Genomic DNA, 19,735 nt, shown 5'->3' with positions numbered 1-19,735 from the left:
CTCGTAATATCTACGTTCCACAGTATTTATTACATTTGAGTAAAAGTATGAAGATAAACACGTTTTTAATTATAATTTGGCATGTATATAGGAAGTTTCATTTATCAATTTATACAGCAATCACAACGCTATTTAATTTAAGGTCAAACTAGTCATATTTTAGTTTATTATTCAGTAGATAAGCATTTTATATTAAGTGTACTGAACTTGGCCTTGATAATGAATATCTTTTTATGTTTTTTTAGGATTAGATTAATTAATTATGCTATCTTCCTGTCAATCAATTTTCAACTTAAGCACTGTACGGCTAATTAGCAATCAGCTGATAAAGACATTATATCTGTGATGTTGCCGAAGGTTGAGAGTTCGACATTAGTCGCAATAAATTACAATAGAAAAGTTAATAGAAGAGTAATCCTTATTGAGCTAGTGAAAGAGAATAATCGTGTAAGATTATCGTGCAGGTAACGATGTGACTAGTCGAATAACTATAGTAGTGTAGAATAGGTAAAGCGTGCAAGCTTACCGTGCACCTACCAGAACTAACTAATGAAATTGGCGAAAGAAGATAGCTTTTATTACATTAAGAGCATAGCAGGAGGAAATTACTTATAGACACGGATGATTCATAATAATATGTTACTTCTATGTAAGGGTAATACTACGGCATAATCTAGCTAGAGTCTAAGAGATTTCCACCGTGTAAATTTGCTAAATATAAGTTAAGCATATTTAGAGTTATGTTACAGTCTAGTGGAAATTAGCGTTTCACTTTAAATGGACTACGCCGTATTTAGAAGTAAACACTACAATATTATCAAGATTTAATTACATAGATCTATTAATTGATATATTGCCTTTCCTGGTTAGAAGTATTAAATAAGATTTAGCGATGTTTACAATATTCTTATCTATACCATCAAAATTAACTGCATCCAAATTAATTCTTTTATTGTTTTGATAATTAATCAGTTTCAGTTATTGTAGGGATGAGTTAGCAGTTAATTATCTAACGGCATTATACGTATCGAGAAAACAAAGTTAATCACATAGATTCAATATTTGAATTACAAACTGGTGAAAGTATTGGATTTAATCATCTACCGGTAATCATTCTAATGATTCAGGCATATATTTTTGAGATTAATCTGGTTAAAATTGATTTCGCCGTCATTTTGTCGATTAATTTCATTTTTGCAGGGATTACTCAGTAGTAATTACGTGTAGCTAGGAAATATAACTCATCCACATAGATGGACTATTTGATTAGCAAATGATGTAAAAAATTTAATTTAATTCAGTCATGTTAAAATTTTAAACAATTCTTACTCATATCGTCAAGCTTCATTTTTCCTTCAAAATTATTGCAGCTACGGTTTTACTGATCTGTTTCAATTCAGCCTACAGATTAGCTAGAAATTAGTTAGCTATTGGCTTTGTCCGTACCAGAAAGTAAAATGTTATGATACAGACTAATTAAATTGATTGAGAATTGTAAGCAATTTTAACAATTCCTTTATAACTTTTATGTAGTTGAGATTGATAGATAAAAGTTATTTTAGCTATGTCATTGTAAATGAATCTCTATTAAATTACAGTATTAGTAGATAGCTGCTACAGTACCGGCAATTACAGGTTATGGACTATCATAAATCAATCACATGGATTATTTGACTCATATCTGATTTTCTTGGCAATAATATGCCTATTTATTTCAATAAAACCATGTTATGTATGCCAAAAATCTTATATTCACCGGAAAAGTTTATGAGCAGATTTTGGTGCTTTTTAACAATGAGGTTGGATTTATTTGATTTGAAAATCATTCTCAAAAATCATGTTTTATGACTATCAAATATGAAATTAGGAATATTCATGAAGTATTTTTTTTGTAAAGTTCAGAAAAATCTTATTCTAATTATATTAGCTACTTTAGCGCCTCCATTTTGTCAGTAAAACATTGTAATACCTTACGATTAATGTCTAGATCGGTATAAAAAGGTCTAATATTAATCAATGATTGTCCAAAATATCTTTTACCAATTACATATTAGAATACCTTGTACTTAATAGAGTACTATGACTATTGAAAAAAATTCTGAATTTAAACGCAATGAAATTATTCATTATAGCAACTACTTACATCAATCTGTTTATCATTGTTTCTACTTGATGGATATTTTGAATCGAAAATAGAATTCTAGTGAATTTGAAATATCTTTAGCAAAGTATTGAAGAAGCTGCAATAATTATGATTGCCTAATTAATCTAAAATGATGAAGTTGAGCAAATTTTTAAGCTATATTATTTCTAATTCTTCAAAATCAATTTCATCTAAGTTTAACATAACAGATGACTTTAATATCCTTCTAGGGGTTCTACTGCCACCGGATTATATAAAGCTAGAGCGGGCAGTCCAACTAGCAATCGATATGATTAATGGAAATGAAATTCCTCAAATTGATTTAAATCAAACTAAGTTGTCTGCCTTGTATTATCATACAGATCTGTACAGTCCTTATGATAATTTTCAAAGTGGTAAATTAATTGATCAATTTCGTTTCAGTATCCTACTACTACATGTTATACTTATTGAACGAACTTCCATTGGCTATGAATATTCCTATTTATGCTCTCTTTTAACTTGCATTTAATCTAGCTTGCAATGCTATGAAGGAAGAGCTTATGGTGATTATAGGGCCAGTAGTGTCTAGTGCAACAAAAGGGACACAATTTGCTTGTTCAGCCTTAAATATGCCACAGATTGCTCCATTAGCTTCAGACCCAAGCTTAGTCCGTAATCCCAATTATAATTACTTATTACGAATGCTACCCGTTGCTACAACAGAAAGTACTACCATTGCATCCATCATCAGCCATTATGGATGGACAAAAATGACTATACTAACATCTAATACGGACTTTGGTAAGATTTACTATTATTTTCAAACAATAAATCGTGGTTAGATATCAAGAGATGGGTACTACCAGTATGATCGCATTGCTATAAAATAGACTATAAATGTAATGTTCAAAAATATTTCTGGGAGCGAATTAACTTTTTATTCGCCTTCGAAATTGCTTTTTTTAAACGTATTAGTGGAATTAGTGAAACATGAAGCCATAGCTAAGATTCTACAGTCGATAACATAAGACAATTTAAATTTTTTAGGCGTTAATTCAATGACCAAATTTCGTGAAATAGCATCGAGGAAATCCTGGAGGATTCTTGCTTTTGAAGTATTTAGGATTGATCGCACAGGAAATTTAGTTGACATTGAAAGTCATTTACGTCGTATTAAAAATTCAGGTAAATTTATTAAAAATTCTATTGTGCGCTAAATAATTCCTCGATAAAATTTAAAATGATATTTGTGCAATTTACAATAGTTAATATTCTACACTACATTTATACCCACTTTAAAATTATCTTTGCACCATTTCATCATAAAGACCAATATCGGCCATTATCGATAATTACATTATTTAGCATAACCGTCTATTCTGCATCATATACAATAGTAACATATTTCAATTTTATCATCATATTTTAAAAATCACAACTACCGTAACTAGCTGAAATCACTATTCGATTGTAAAAGTTTAGTAACGGAAAATAATATTACGTTGCTTATAATTTGAAATATGTTATTGCTGTCATAATATAGTCATGATAATGATATTGTCCATGATTACGTTATATATGCAAATATTATTAGGTACAAGAATTGTTATTATTAGCTGTTTAGCTAGCCAGGCAATGCAAATATTTAGTAAAGCACGTTCTTATGGTATGCTTGATCGAGGATGGTGTTGGATAGCTGCCGATGCTATTGCTTCGCAGGTAGAGCGATGTACTGGACAGCACAGATAGGCATTAATGCTTGTCCAACAGTAGAATAATGTAGTTTGATCGTAAATTAGTTGGACTATGCTCAGGTTTGAGGTCTTAAGAAAGTTTATTTTTAGTATACATCAACAATATTGATCGCTGAATTAGTACAAATAAACTTTTCCGATCGGATGATTGATAATTAGCAAAATTAATTTTCACATAAGCACGCATTGCTATGACAATAGATAGTCGTAATTTAACTGATCAATAGGATGATAAACACTACATGCTCTAATTTGAATACTGTGGATTCACTTGCATGTTGCTATAGAATTTATTACATAACCTTCTAAATAAAAGAACCATCAATACAGCTGTACATTTAATTTCTTTAGTAATCTGTCTTGAATTCCTACAGTATTGTAAGAGAGAGAGTTCTATATCTATACCTGCTAATATCTAGAAATAAAGGTCAATATAGCAGTTTCAATCCTACTTTAACTACTTTATAAAATTAAAACTATAGTGCTAACTCATTAAACAAATCTTTTGCCATGTTTTTATGACTTTCTGGCAGTTTTTAAAGTGATGATATTCTTTACTGTTTCGCAGACCTCCAACTTACCCACGTACTTAAATGGCTTACTAGGATTACGATATTATAGCAATCACGGACAGCTTTATCATAATGTAACAGCAAAATATTTTAGACAATATAATCAACCAATTGAGGTAATTAACGACTTGAACATAAGATAATTACTTACCTAAGTGAGAAGAGAATTATTAGCTTTACGAGATATTAAGGATAATTAGTACAATTCAATACACAAAAATAATGTATATTCGCAGTTATTTTTTCATATTTTTCTAAGTGTTACGCTAGCAATTTAATTCCAGTTATAATAACAAAATTGATCTATAAAATTTAAAACGACAGACTTATCATAATTTATTTTTTATTTCATTCTTTATCCGAGCAGTCTTTGTATTTGCAGTATTTTGATGCAGTTTTAGCAGCTGGGTATGGTATCCAAAAGATGCTAAAGGCTGGTCTATCATTGAATCCAGCTAACCTAACTTGTACCACTAAAACAGTTCCTGTTCCCTGGAAAGATGGATATGAAATGCTACAATTAATTAAAGAGGTTAGAATGATAGAACACAATCAAGATTTATACCAAATGTTTGAAATATAAGCATCTTCAGATAAAGGCCTTTACTAGCATATGAATATCGATAAGGTCAATATTTTAAGTTATGACCGTAAAAATGTAATGCGATGATTTGCCATGGATTATTTTTAATATTATTTGGCTATCTACATAAAGATTACAGACCAAATTTTATTTTGCCCACTAGACATAAATTAGGAGATACTAATAATTCAAGATACCATTACTCATAGTGCAATAACATCATGTGTTCTCAAATTTGGAAACGACAGCATAATCTTCATTATATAGAAACAGTTAAGTTACATTTCTCCTGCTTTGATCTTCTTAAGGAGCATGCTAGTCCTATAAAATAGTAGTTAAGTCTATGTGTTCTGTTGTAATGCAAAGCGTCTTAGTTTGGTTTTTTATAAACATCGCATTATTTGAGCAATGAATCTATATAGTATTCAACTCATAACTGCAAGGCGAATTTTGAATAAGAATTTCGAAATTTTTAGTTCCTGTAATTCTTTTACAATTCATAGTCATCCGGTCCATCAACTATCCTATCCATTGATTTTGATGCTGATGGTGGCCCAGCTAATGTTGGTTATGATATCGTTAATTTGCATGGCCAGACATGGGCTAAGGTAATTTTAAAAGATTAGACGGCTCTCCCATAGCGACACTGAAAACAATGCCATAATCTTTGACTAAGAGAAACAGGAGTTTGTAGTTAACTTATAAATTAAACCAGAAAGTTCCAAAGTATTATAGAGCTAAATTTCTAGCCACAATCAATTAAATTAACAGCAAAAGATAATTTAAGCAACTCCGGATTAGTCGGCAAATTTGTTGCATTTCTTAATATTTATGCAATCTTTTCTTCTCTAAATAAACTACCTAAGTATATACCCCTTAGGAGTATGTGCTTCTCAGATTTATTATTATTAAACTAATATTTTATCCGTAAATTAATCTGTAGGTAATCGGCAATTATGCTGTAACGTACAGTAGACAATGAAATCTGAGACATGAGAGTAATAAAATTAATTTTTACAATAAAGTAACGCATTTTCTACCGTATTATACGATCAAAATAAGTCATCATTAGAAATATTGAAGAGTATATTACATCCTTAATTTGCTTATAATAACATTGCCTCATTTTATTTTACATCGATAATAATAATAACTTATGAAGGAGAATTGTACAGCTAACCTACATTAAGCTTATCTTCAATTATCAGGTTGGGGATTGGACTAGTGATCACAAGTTAAATCTTGATGATGATGTAATTTACTTCTTCGATGGAATGAATCATATCATTGATTCAGGTTCGTTTCTAAATGGCAAGAACCTCATTGTTACGACTATTATTGTAAGTCCCTTCTCTAACTTTTAAAATATCTTTTTCATTATATCGTATAATCTGGAGACATTGATCAATAATGAATGCTATGCTTTCAATGCTGCATTCTCAGCTATCCAGGTTGTAGTACGATTATCTAAATATTTGTATTAAAGTTTATCCATCTACAATTCTTTCTTGAATGGAAAATTTTGCATCTATTAATACTGTCAGCTATATCACGAAAATATTTTGGACGATTTGTTATTGATATTTAACGAACATAGAGAGATGAAATGATGATAAAGTTTACGATTATATACATCCGTGCAAATTTTTATTTATGATATAGTAGTGGAAATCATACTACTGATTTACTCGTATTTAAGTTGTTAATAACTTTATCACTGAATACGTGAGAAAATAATCATTGTAATCATACTTAAGCAGTTCTTATATTTATTTGATAACAAATGCAGGAACCTCCATTTACTATCGAAAATTCAAATAGTCCTACGCCTAATAGTCGCTATGATGGCTACATTATCGATTTAATAGATCGTATAAGTGAAAATTTGAATTTTACGTATGACATTCGATTGGTTGCGGATGGTCAATATGGGGTACAAAATCGAAATGAATATGGTGCTATCGTTTGGACGGGTATGGTGAGAGAAGTTGTTATCGGAGTAAGTCGCTCTCTAATTTATGGCGCAATTATACAATAATGAAGTATTACTTTTTACTAAGTAATATTGGATAGCATTCAATCCTATATAATCAACAGTATACATTGCCTGGCACCAGCTAAATTTCCTCCGTATAGCGGAGGAACTGCCATGAATTACTGCACAATTTTGAGTCTGTGGTAGCTGAACGTAATTAATTCAGATTATCCGCTATTGCCTGATTAAATTATCCAACGTTTAATTTGATAAAGCTAACGGTCGGATTGAATGCGATTAGTTTTACGGAATCTTTATAATAATTTTTCTCTCAGGAAGCTGATATTGCTGCAGCAGCTTTGTCGATAACACCAGAACGACAGCAGGTCTTAGACTTTACCATACCGTACATTAACCAAGGACTAACTGTCTTAACATTACGAGAAAGTAATCCACCAGTTTCGGTTTTTCAAGCTTTCTTACCGCTTAGGATTGAAGTCTGGATTGGCATCGTGATTACATTAATTATTATAGCAGCAGTTACTACATGCATCAATCGGTTAAGCCCATACGATTATTACGGTAGAGCTGCTGATCAGATTAAATTATTGCAGAGATCAAACTCCTATTCTGATCAAGCAGAAGAAGATAGAAAGTTTTGGAAGACTGAAAAGGAAAACGAATTAGAGGCATTTTCATTTAGCAATAATCTGTGGTATACTTTGGAATCTTTTTTATCTCAAGGGGCTGAAAGAACTTCAAGATCGATATCTGCACGCCTAATTACAGCTATGTGGTGGCTAGCTTCGGTCATCATGATAGCTACTTATACGGCTAATTTAACTGCATTCTTAACAGTGAATAGTTTGCATGCAAGTAAGTTTGCCTAATACTCTAAGCTCTATCATTATGGAGTTAATTAGACTAGACGGATAGAAAGTTCATTATGTTTCGTTTATTTATACTAGTTTTATTTTTTAAATCTTTTGTAAATTTTACTTAGCCATTGAGTCGTTACAAGATTTGGCTAGGACTTCAGGCATTAGTTATGGTGTTATGGCAAACACAAGTACAGAAACATTCTTTTTACATACCAGTATCTCGCCCTATAAAGATATGAAGTATCATTTGAAAAATGTAGCCAATACTGCGGAAGGAATAGAACGTGTTTTAGCTGGCACAACTGAACCTTATGCATTTATAAGTGATACGGCAACGTTAGATTATGCAAAAAGTAAAAATTGCAATTTAACTACAATTGGCAGTTTTAAAGAAGATAGCCTCGCTTTAGCTGTTCAAAAGGAGTCCCTTTATTGGAAAGAAATTAGCATACAAGTACTTAAATTGCGTGAAGAAGGCTATTTAGATATTCTTCGAGCTAAATGGTAATTATGCTTGAGTTGATAGTTATAAACTGTCCACGAGGATAGCTACATCAAAATTTTGAGTATCCTTGATATTAAAACACATGGAGCGTTTTAGACTACTGTTAATGATAATTTTGCTTTATCATTAAATTTTGAAATTAGAGCTCTAACTTCGTCATAGGTATAGTATTTGTACTTAAATGATGTAGCCTCTTGAAGAAAACCATCAGCTTAGAGATCTTAATTAGCCCTTTTATTAATTAAAATCAAGTCAAGAGCTTACCGTCAGCAGGTGTAATACATATGTAAGTTAATTATATAGGATAGAGTCGAGATGAAATTGGGGTTTAATTAAGTAGCAATTGGAAATAGGTCTCCCAGTATCGATAGGATAAGTTTTAATGATGACTGGAATAATATTTAGTAGAGCTATAAATTAAATTCTATGATCAATTTATTATTAAGGCTGCTGCTTAATCTGATTGTAATCGATACTAATGAAGTCAAGCTACGACTAAATTGGCTTATTTATTAGAAATTATTTTACGCCTATCAAGTTCAGTGGATGCTCTTATATTAGAGAGATTAATGTTATGTATCTCGTAAGAAGGAAATTGGATATAGCTAATGTAGTCTAGATACCATCAATCGATACTATGACAAATCCTGAGTGAGCTGTTAGAGCTTTCAACAATCGCACCCTAATACTAATATGGCATGATTTGGGGCTGATTTAAATATGCTACCGTTATTTCTATTGACAGGTTTGGTGGAGCTTGCAATACAGCACAATCGTCTTCAAGGCTTGAGCCAGTTAAACTGGAGAACCTTGCAGGAATTTTCTACATCTTGCTTATAACGATTGGGTTTAGTATTGTCATCCTTCTAATGGAATGGATTGTAGCAGCTGTACAAGATACTCGCCACCCCAGTACTAGGGTAAGAAGATGCAATAACTTATTGTAGCTGTAAATGAGTAAAGTTTAAAATAATTATATTAATTACGGTAACCGGCGTTTGTTGCAATAATGTGATATTTATTCTTGCCGATGACTAGAAATTAACATTTAAGAAAGCATTAATAAACCGGTTCCAAATCATTCGTCAAGATTTTCATCAAGATTGGCAGCGAAATGACCAAAATATTCAATCCGTGGTTCAACCAAATAGATTAAAATCTAACCGTAGAAAATCGAAAAAAATACCAGTACCGACCGCAATATAAAATTTTTTATTACCTATAGAGCGAAATTAATTTAGATCTGAACTTCATCAGAAAATTTAATCTTACTATATTGAATGGTCTAACTGTTAGAAAGCTGTTAGCAATTACGGTAAATTAATCGGCGAGACTCCTATACAAGTCATTATTACTAGAGTATCAAAGTCAGAACATGAACCTAAATTCGTTAGAACTGAGTAATCTTCTTACGGTTACTAAACTTAATTGAGTTCAAAAAGCCTTTACTTAGATTGTCAACTTGCATGATGACTTTATCTTTTTCAGCTTGTATGTATAAGAGAAATAGAAATAAACTTACTTGCAGTACTGTTGTATATTGCTGCTGGTGTTTTGGAATGTACTGTGTTAGATGCCATATTTTACAAGTGGAATTTATTATGCTAGCAGTGGTATTAGCTACTGTTAACAGATTGCTATATTATAAGATAGTTTAAGGCTATTTGTGCATGTAATGAATTATCCAGCTATGTTAAAGCTCATTGATTACGCAACAAGTCTTATTTTTGTTGTAATAGCAATAGTAATAACAACTACCTCAGCAGCTATGAATGCATTAAAATCCATTTTACATCACATTTATGTATCTAATGCCACACATTTGATACTAAAAGTTTCTTATAGAAAAGAATTCTTACTTTTAGATTTATCAAAAAAATGGCCTAGTTTGATGATCATCCAAGTGAATGCAATCAATAAGCACTTTTCTAAATTACTAAGTAAATTTAATTAGCCATGCAAAATTCCTATTTCCAATACCCTAATCAAATAAAATATGCGTAGGGATAACTGACTATGTATAATTCAGCCGGTAATAACAATCGTGTATAATAATATAGTTCAAATTCCAATAAATTCATATTCTTAAGTAGGGTCAAATGTTTCACTGTATACTCAACTAACTGGCTATGCCGTAATAATGCATTAGATATATCGAATAGTAGGAGGATTACTTCATAATATGCAAGACTTTGATGGTATATTAGATACTGCTGATAAAAATAAATTATGAAAGGTTCTGATATTATAATTAATGCAAAGCATTAAAACGAACATTGTACAATATGTTATTAAAGCTCTTTAAAGAGGAGCTATCCGTAATTATTCTATCAGGCAATTAATGCTTTTTATTTAGAAATAACAGACAAAAATATTATCCTATAGCTACATCAACTAAGTAACGAACAAGTGTCTGCTTATTAAAATCAGAATGGAAAGAGTTTATAAAAGCTACAGTAATGATGAATCTGATTTTAATATGCAAACTTTTTAAAATTGATAAAATAGCAACTTTTACTCTACGGTATCTATGATAAAATTGCATAGAAGAGTGATTTTCTCAACATTAGCCTTGTTTGAGTAATCAAAATGTATTTGTTTCAGAATGCTTTTGTCGCGATACTATTATTTAAATCTATATCTTGATAAAAGTATTATTTCATGATGTTACCACCGTACAGTCAATGTAAAAATTCCAGACTAATTTGAATGGTTTATTTTCGAAACTATTGTGGTATACTTCATATAGGTTAGTTATGCTTATCTACTACATTCTATCTAGACGATTATAATAATTGCCATAGGTGGAATGATAGTAATAATTTACTTATGGCTTAAATATCAATAGAGTTAACAAAGTCAGGATTAATGGGATCCACATTGATTGATGCTGTAGTTTGATTGCATCGCTGGTTTCTGTTGATAATGTTCCAATTGGACTTGGCTGTATCGTAGGTGTCGCATCCGAATTGGCCAAAGTTCCATTTGGTTCTATAGATGTGCGAAAGCAGCAGATAATAAAAAGAGTATTAAGTACAACCAACACCAGAATACTAAGCAACTATTTTTAATAAGGAATATATTCTAATTTCACTCAAATAAATTACCCGATTGATTGGTGATAGCTTCTGATGTTAAGATTAGTGATAAATCTATAAGAAATAGATGCAATTGCCAAGTAAATTTACTAAACCGGTACAGTGATGATCATAGTCATCTCAACCAGTTTTATAGTAAGGTAATGTATCTTTAAATTTTTGTACTTACCAAAGGTAGAGCTAGTGAATGTTGCTGGCTCACTAGACGTAGCCTTAGTAGGATTAATTCCTGTTGTGGCTAAAATAGGAGTTGACAATCATTTTAGAGTAGAATGACAACGAAATTAACATTTAGTGGCCTACCTGTACTTTGCGATGTTGTAGAGGATAGAGTTGATGCTGTAGTAAATAGAAGTGATTTTAAACCAGTTAATTAACTATATATATATTATTTTTTCTCTAATTATTGTGAAAGAAGCAAAGCTGTAGTGTATGTACTTATGACTGAGCTTGTTGTAGTAGTTTGATGAACCGATGAAGAAGATGCTAAAACAGTTCAAATTATCTTTTAATTAGTGCTGACTGATTTTCAAAGGTTGTTGTAAATATTCAAGACTGTTATATTTAAATTTTCTGCATTGCTCTCAGCAATAACTTAAAATGATATAAATTTGACTTTCATTTTAACAAGAAATAGCAATTTAGATATCAATCCTAATAGGAAACGCAATTAAATTTCCTGGCTTCTTACTTTGATGAGATGATGTTACTGAAATGGAAGAACTGGTAGGCGTTTGACTAGAGGCTTCAACAAAAAAGATCAACCATTAGTTGAGCAATAGCTGAAATAATTTACAATATTTAAATTGTGTTTTTGATAGATAATTTGTGAGTAAAGATGGTAAGTTTAAGAATAAATTTGCACATAACTCGCCGCATCACACTACAGAGATATCTGACGTAAGCAAAATAAATATTTAATGCTGTATCCAATGGTCATAGCTGATTTATCGCGAGAATGATGCATAGTATACGCATAATGTAGGCATTTGATTTACGGCATCCAAATCTACTCGCAACGATGGTGCTGCAAATGCAGATAAATAAAAAAGAGTGGAATAGAAGCCTCAAAGCCGTTGGATTAAATATTTAATCTTTCATGTTGATGCTAACTATGAAACTTCTGGTAAACTCGTATTCTAGAGTAACTACAGAAAACTTATTCCGTGAGATAATATCCAACAACATTTCCATGAACTAATGTTACTCTATTCATTCTTAATGCTACACATTATAGGATGTAATCTTGTTATATTTATTCCCTTTCTTACTTTGCTGCGACGATAATGTAGTAGATATAGATGAAGATAGGACCTGGCTGGAAGAAACTGAAAGACCGCAAATAAATAAAATTAAAGAATTTTTAAAATAGTATTTAGCTACCTTACTTTAGTACGGTATTACGGTACAAAGACTTAAATTTATACATGAAGTATTAATGAAGAAGTAGTTCATTTAGAATATTAACCAATCCGCATCATTCACTAATACATATGAAATATTTTAAAGCTACCTTGCTGTGATGTTGTGACTGTTGATGTCGATGAGGAAACGACTTGGCTAGGCACTGGAGGAAATCAATTGTGCAAGAAGGTTACGATTATACAGGATTCTACATAAATATCTGATTACTAGCAAAGGACGGAAATTTTACTAACCTACACTAGGATTTACAGTTGTTTGATTTCCATGACTGTCAATACTACCGCCATTACCTGATTGGCTACAATCAGGAGGAGCATATCCAGCATTGCAATGGCAATTGCCATTACTGTTACAAATCTAATTTGGAGAATAAATATATGAAAAATTTCTATCATCATAGTAGAAACATGGTGCATTTCAATGAATGAAAGTGTAGAATACTAAACGTGACTTCTTATTATCAGATTCTACTATCCGATAGAAATGAGAGTTTTCAATATCTTATCAATGTAATCCTTACTCCATGATTAGAGCAGTTAGCTGGGTTGCATTCTTTGATATTTAAGACTGATTTTATATTTTGGCACTCATTATTAAAGCAAATCTTTTCTTGACCACATTTGGTTCCATCGATGACAATACCTGGATCAGGAATATCATTACCTAAATCGATTGAAATGCTCTTACATGGTATTTGAGCGCTTCCCTAAATTACAATTGAGAGTAGAAATAGATTAGTTATGGTTTTAATTGATCACTTTCAATTTTAATATGAAATGGTCAAGGTAGCTAAATTTATTACATAAAATTTAATTCTAATACATCTTCTTCTCCACTACCTGAGTAAATGTAACTGTTGCCAATCTCCAAGTAGCACCTATTACTGGCGCTGAAGCATTAGTCCAGCAATGTAGTTTACCACAACGAACATTGGCTGCACTACAACCAGTATAAGCTCCACTACTAGATCTCTTACAATATCCATATTGATTTCCCATAACATTAAGCCGATTCCAACAAATACTAGCTGCATCTGCACTATGTGGTCCCCATAGTGTTCGACATTGTGCATCAATGGTTAAGCATGCCCCATTATAGCAATAACCAGTATTTCTGGAGCATTGTAGCGCATTTTGTTTTACCATATTAGCTGGACATAATTCTGACTTACCACTACAATATTCTGGCAGATCACAGTCATTGATCGCTCCACGACAGAGTATTGATTTTGCTTTATACTGGCAATTATGACAGCAAGGACCTGAAGCACACTTTGCTGAAGCACGGAGTTTACACGTTGTGGCGTTACAACATTGATTAGTACATTCTGCTACCGAGCCACAATCGCATTCTTCTCCTACTTCAACGAATCCATTACCACATTTTGGTGCTGTTGCTAATTTTGTAGGTTGATTAAATAAGCAGGAGCCTAATCCTTCCTGTAGGCTCTTATTTAAATCTGCAACACTACAACTTGAAAATGATTGCGGATAGGGCTGCGAGAGTACACTAGACATAACGCATATCTTGGCACTACTAGGTTTATAAACACAGGTGCAAGTTCGTCCAGTATCATGATTCATACCGAAAACGTGCCCAATTTCATGAGAAAGGATAGCGGCAACTTGATCAACATTTTTGGAGTTATGGGAAATACCCACTGCATTGGATAGGCACATAGTTGAGACATAGGCTAGACCTAGATAGAATAAATAGCATACTGTTTCATTTTGGCTACTTTTGGCAATTCAAATTTTTATTTCTACCTATACATTAGTCATAGCTGATTTAGCTATATCAGTTCTAATGTAACTATCAATACTATATTATACATGAAACCGAATACATTTATTTCATTAGTATATTGATGTAAGTGACAGGCATTGCGGGGAGATAGGTTGGGTATTAAATCATAATTTAAAGGAGTGAGGAGATAGATAGTGAAATCCGATATGGCACAAATTTCTTAAGAAGTTTGGCTACGTAAGCAAGATGCAATAGATATAAATGTATGAAAAAAAAGCGCTTTAGTTAAGATAGAATTTGCATTTTAGTAAAGCTATAGGCGATTGATTCGCTATCTAGAGCCTGTAACGTGTACTTTCCTTGCTATTTTATATTTAATTTAATTGACATTGACTTGAATACTTAATAGAGTAACAAAATATCGCCGATGTTAAAATATCAACTGATAATAAGATGATCTAAGATACCGGAAATTTTTCATGACTCGAGCACGTATAAGCGTACATTTGCATAAAATATATGTCTGCCTTTCCGTTGGGCAGTGGTTTGAAAAGTTATCGATCGATACAGCAAAACAGAGAAGACATCAAAGCATGAACTAGGGTAAAAAGAAGATTTGCAGTTGCTTTCTATCATAAACTATACTATAAGTGTATGCTGAATTTGCTATTAATGTTGACTGTAGAAAGAGAGATCACTTATAATTAATATTATTGGCAACTTGGAAGCTCGGTGCAGCTAGAAAAAATAATTCTATTCCTTAGCAGATCTGAACCAGTGGTCGTTTGAGTAGTATGGCACTTATTACTAGATGAATACGGTATTCAACTGGTTCGGTAAGGCTATTAAATCAAATTTCTTTGCCGTTGTTTACTACTATCAAATATTGTATCGAGAATAAACTTACCTGATTTTCCGGTTAAACTGATTCCAGTCAAGAGTTGAGCACTATCATAAGCATGAATAGATTTTAAGACTAGGCGTGAATAATTAGCAAACTTGGTTAGTGTTGCCGAAGCGTCTGCCGTGACTGTAATTGGATCTTGCACAGACCATGTAACGATACCAATTAATGCTACACGAATTTGAATGGTTTTGTAACGTAGATCAACGCCATTAGCAATCTAGAGTAATATTGAGTTGAAATTAATAGTGCTATCATCCTTAGTAGTCTTATAAGACGATCAAATCTATATCTACGTTCAATAAATAAAGTGTAACTATATAATATTAAACTTATCCAGAAGTTTAGAAGAATTATTCATTAATTATAATAGCTACATTAGCGAGTAAAATAAATCAGTAAAAATAAAAGAGATAAAGATTAATCATAATCGTTTCAATTTAAGATTATAAATTGATATGTTATTTAAAGAACTGTCTTTGAACATTGCATTATTTAGGCATCAGACTTCTATATTATCTATTAATTAGATCAATAAATCCTTTTCCGTACAATTGGGAGCCTATTGAGTCGAGGACAAATGCTTAATCGGACATTGTCATCAATGAAAGATTTACAACGTTCACTAATTATACTTCCTTTGGACTTGACTTAATAATGAGCATAGAGTGCTTTACCGAAAATTGAAAATCAACCTGAAAATCAATCTTAAAATGCTTGAAGAAAGAACTTAGATAACAATAATTTGCATTGTTTACGCCAAACCGTCTATCCTTGCATTATTTTGTTTCTTATTAATTCTCACGGTATAATAAGTGATACTGTCATTTAAGATAGCCTTTTCAATAACTATCGTCTCAATGTTATCTGAGTCATCACTATTGAATATGCCTTAACTTAAAGCTATTCAAATGGGATAGAATAGTCTTTCTACCCTTTGGCGATGATAATTGTTAAAATGAGGATGTTTGCGTTATCATAGAATAGTAGCGCTCGAATTAGCTTTTAGTCGGCGTCAATGACTATTTGACCTTTAAAGACTTATTATACTGTGTAAATTTAGTCATTCTTATGGTATTATTTCTAATAATGGTGTTGAGAGGCATGTAACAAGAATTTAAAAACTTGAAACACATTGTGGCTTATGCTAATGAGAAATCAGTTTCAATACTGGTTTTACAGGAATGCATCTTTTCTGTCAATAAATCGGTCTTATTTCAGGCTGTTTACTCGGGTAATTGCCTTCGATTTTATTAGATTATGCGTATACCTTAAAATCCGAATAAAAAATGATTTGAAGTTCGGTAATTAAATTATTTATCGCATCATATCAACAATGAAATAGTACGAAGCTGCGGGTTTGATTTAAAGCCGAATACTAATTATGATATAATTGATTACAGTTAAGAGTGTTTATCAAAAATATCTAATATCGTGATTTTACTAAAGTACATAGTGATAGGGGTTTATAATTGATTTTTTTAGCTCGAAAGATAATAGAAATGATTAAGGGAGGAGAATCTCAAAATTTTTCATATGTAACCTAATCATACTTAATGTTCTAATCTATTCAAAATTGATCAGATTTTCTAATTCATGGAGGCAATGTAATCGGGGTCAAAAAGCGTAAGCCAGACGTATGAGAAATTAGTTTTACTGTATAATTAGGTTATTAAATCATCGTACTTACTTGAATAGTATGACTTTCCAGTGTTGTCAAATTACCATTAAATAAATCGTAGGATCGCTTATCGTTGACTAAAACTAATTCCAAATATTTGGTTTCGTTAAGAGCATTACGACGTCGGCGTTGATGACTGGCTTGCCTTTGTTCTTGCATCATCTTACGCCTATCATCATTCCCCTCTGCAACAGCATAATCACATCGATGTTGTCGAGTAAAATCGTTTAAACTGTCATGGCTATCCTCTTGGCGATAAAGGATATGAATTTGGTTATCAACAGGTAGAATTGCATAGTTCTTTCCACGATATTCGAATGTTCCCTCTAATCCCCGACATGCCGCTATAGCAACATGATCTTGAGTCTTATAAATAAGGAATAAACAGAAATAGATTTAGAAATATAAAACAAATTTAATGATATCTGTAAGGATGCTTCTTCTATTGCAGTATACGATAAAGGCTCATTTGTATTACTATACAAACATAGACTTCCTCTAAATACTGGAAGTGTTAATATACAGCATGTACTTCCAACTTTCTCTAGCAGTTCTAAAAACAAGATATTATTTCGCTATTTATCGGTTGTATAAGCGTATATGATATAGATTTATTTCGTTCCGGTCGAAAGAAATTATTAGATTATGCATCATATATGTTACACTAAACATATTATATACATTGGACGTGTATAAAATTGCATTGATTAGGTTTAACTACAATTTATAGTCTTAGTTATGAATTATCGTTCGATCTTACAGTATGGAAACATGCAATGAATAAAACTTGCTTTTGCTTATCCAAGCCGTGATGAGAAATTAGTTGAGTCAAAAGTATAGAAATGCATATGAACAAGTCCTGTTCCTTTGCAATTCTTATCGCTAATAAAATCGTGTCTAACTATAATTTATGAAGATATGCATGAATAGTACGGTAGTTATTCTGGGTAATTTTGTAAGTAAATACCCCACTGCCTAGTACGGGTATGGAAAAACAGTTTTGTTTAAGATTCATTAATTAACTTTATCGTTGGAAATGGATCCAATGAAAATTGCTTCCATCAATTACAGTAGCGATAAGATTATCAACATACAACACGGATGTGATTGGAATTCAATTTCTAGTTCCAGAAATGGGTCACTATTCGATTTTTTACTAACTGTGACTTAGTCCCTCTGATAAGCAGATTTATGTTGTTCGATTATGATTTATGGATGGTATGTATGTGGTGAATATATTTTTTGCAGTCCCAGTCATTAAATACTCTTGACTATACAGCACGTATACAGTACACAGTACAGTAGATTCTCATATACATGTGGATAAGACTCGATCTTGTTAGGATTGCTACTCAACTGTATGTCGAGTATCATACAGATGCATAACTCAGCATAAGTATAGGATTATTTATTTTTATCATGATACTGGAGAAACTTGATGATGAATCGATTGGAAAATGACTAAAGTGTATGTACGGTACCTAATTGCCTAGCATGGATACAGTGATGAATTTATTACTTCTACGATAACATGTTATTTAACTATTCAATATGGATGCTGTTATGCAAGGAATTTATTTACATCCCATTCTTGTTTATCGCTCTGATGAGTTATTTTTTCAGTTGAGGCTAAACTGATGGGGATGAAATGTATTCATTGTTAACATGTTCAATTTAATATCGTGTTGATCGATTATTCCTTATATAGGTATGTAAGTGTAGCTATATTTTATTTGGTCATTCCACTGATTTGGTCCTACAAAATGTTCGTATTTTCATCGTGCGATTTGAAGACTGAAACAATGTACGAACTAGTGATTATGGCTAACGTAAGCCACGTTTTAGATTATGATTCAAGATGGCATAAATGTGAATGGTTTACTTACATGTTCTGCTTGTCTAATTTGACCATGATAGTAACAAAATGGACGCGATAAACCTTCTACACGCTTCTTATCTTGGCCTTGCTGATACGTGTGGTGAAAATGGCGGCTTAGTAAACCATCGTTTAATTTCAGATCAAATGTTAGTTCAGAACCAAAGAAATCAAGAGTAATTGACGATTTTGGTGATGTCAATGGCCATGTAATGGGTTGGTTTTTCTCTTCCAGGTACGGTTCGAAGACGTAATAATTGACTATACCTTGAGATCGCAAATAATGTTGTTGTTTTTTAGTTAATCTAGAAGTTTGTGCTGAAGTACATAATGCGCTAGATAAGATCACAATCAAATACGCATAGACAAGAATTTCATTTCTTGACGCAATCTGCATCGTTATGATCTAAGATAGCGGAACAAATAGCAGGGAATAGAGGAAAATTTATTAGTTACTTTAGTTCAAATGTACTATTTAAAACAAATTACAAATAATGATAAGCAAATATCTTACTAAAGCGATGTAGAGGAATATGAGAGGCTAGTTGTAAAATAGTTCAGTAGTTAGGGGAATCAGATAAGAACCATAAAAATTATTCAACTGATAAAT

The 19,735-nt window shown here is 31.8% G+C and overlaps 2 protein-coding genes across 2 annotated transcripts; one reads left to right on the top strand and one right to left on the bottom strand.

The window, feature by feature from the left end:
* Positions 1-6,817: 6,817 nt before the first annotated feature.
* Positions 6,818-8,398, top strand: TRIADDRAFT_32461 (uncharacterized protein; the record flags this gene model as incomplete). Its single annotated transcript, XM_002117346.1, has 4 exons — positions 6,818-7,033; positions 7,345-7,591; positions 7,658-7,885; positions 8,013-8,398. The coding sequence occupies 4 exons, from the start codon at positions 6,818-6,820 to the stop codon at positions 8,396-8,398; spliced, it is 1,077 nt and encodes a 358-aa protein (XP_002117382.1).
* Positions 8,399-13,146: 4,748 nt separating this feature from the next.
* TRIADDRAFT_32445 (uncharacterized protein) lies at positions 13,147-17,408 on the bottom strand (the record flags this gene model as incomplete). Its single annotated transcript, XM_002117295.1, has 5 exons — positions 13,147-13,275; positions 13,439-13,619; positions 13,741-14,638; positions 15,572-15,788; positions 17,259-17,408. 5 exons carry the CDS (start codon positions 17,406-17,408, stop codon positions 13,147-13,149), a joined length of 1,575 nt encoding a protein of 524 aa, XP_002117331.1.
* Positions 17,409-19,735: the final 2,327 nt, after the last annotated feature.

Source organism: Trichoplax adhaerens, genomic scaffold (assembly GCF_000150275.1).
Source record: "Trichoplax adhaerens TRIADscaffold_23 genomic scaffold, whole genome shotgun sequence".
In the NCBI taxonomy this organism is placed as follows: Eukaryota; Metazoa; Placozoa; class Uniplacotomia; order Trichoplacea; family Trichoplacidae; genus Trichoplax; species Trichoplax adhaerens.
The sequence above is the reverse complement of the archived record's forward strand: the minus strand, read 5'-3'. Positions and strand labels throughout refer to the sequence as shown.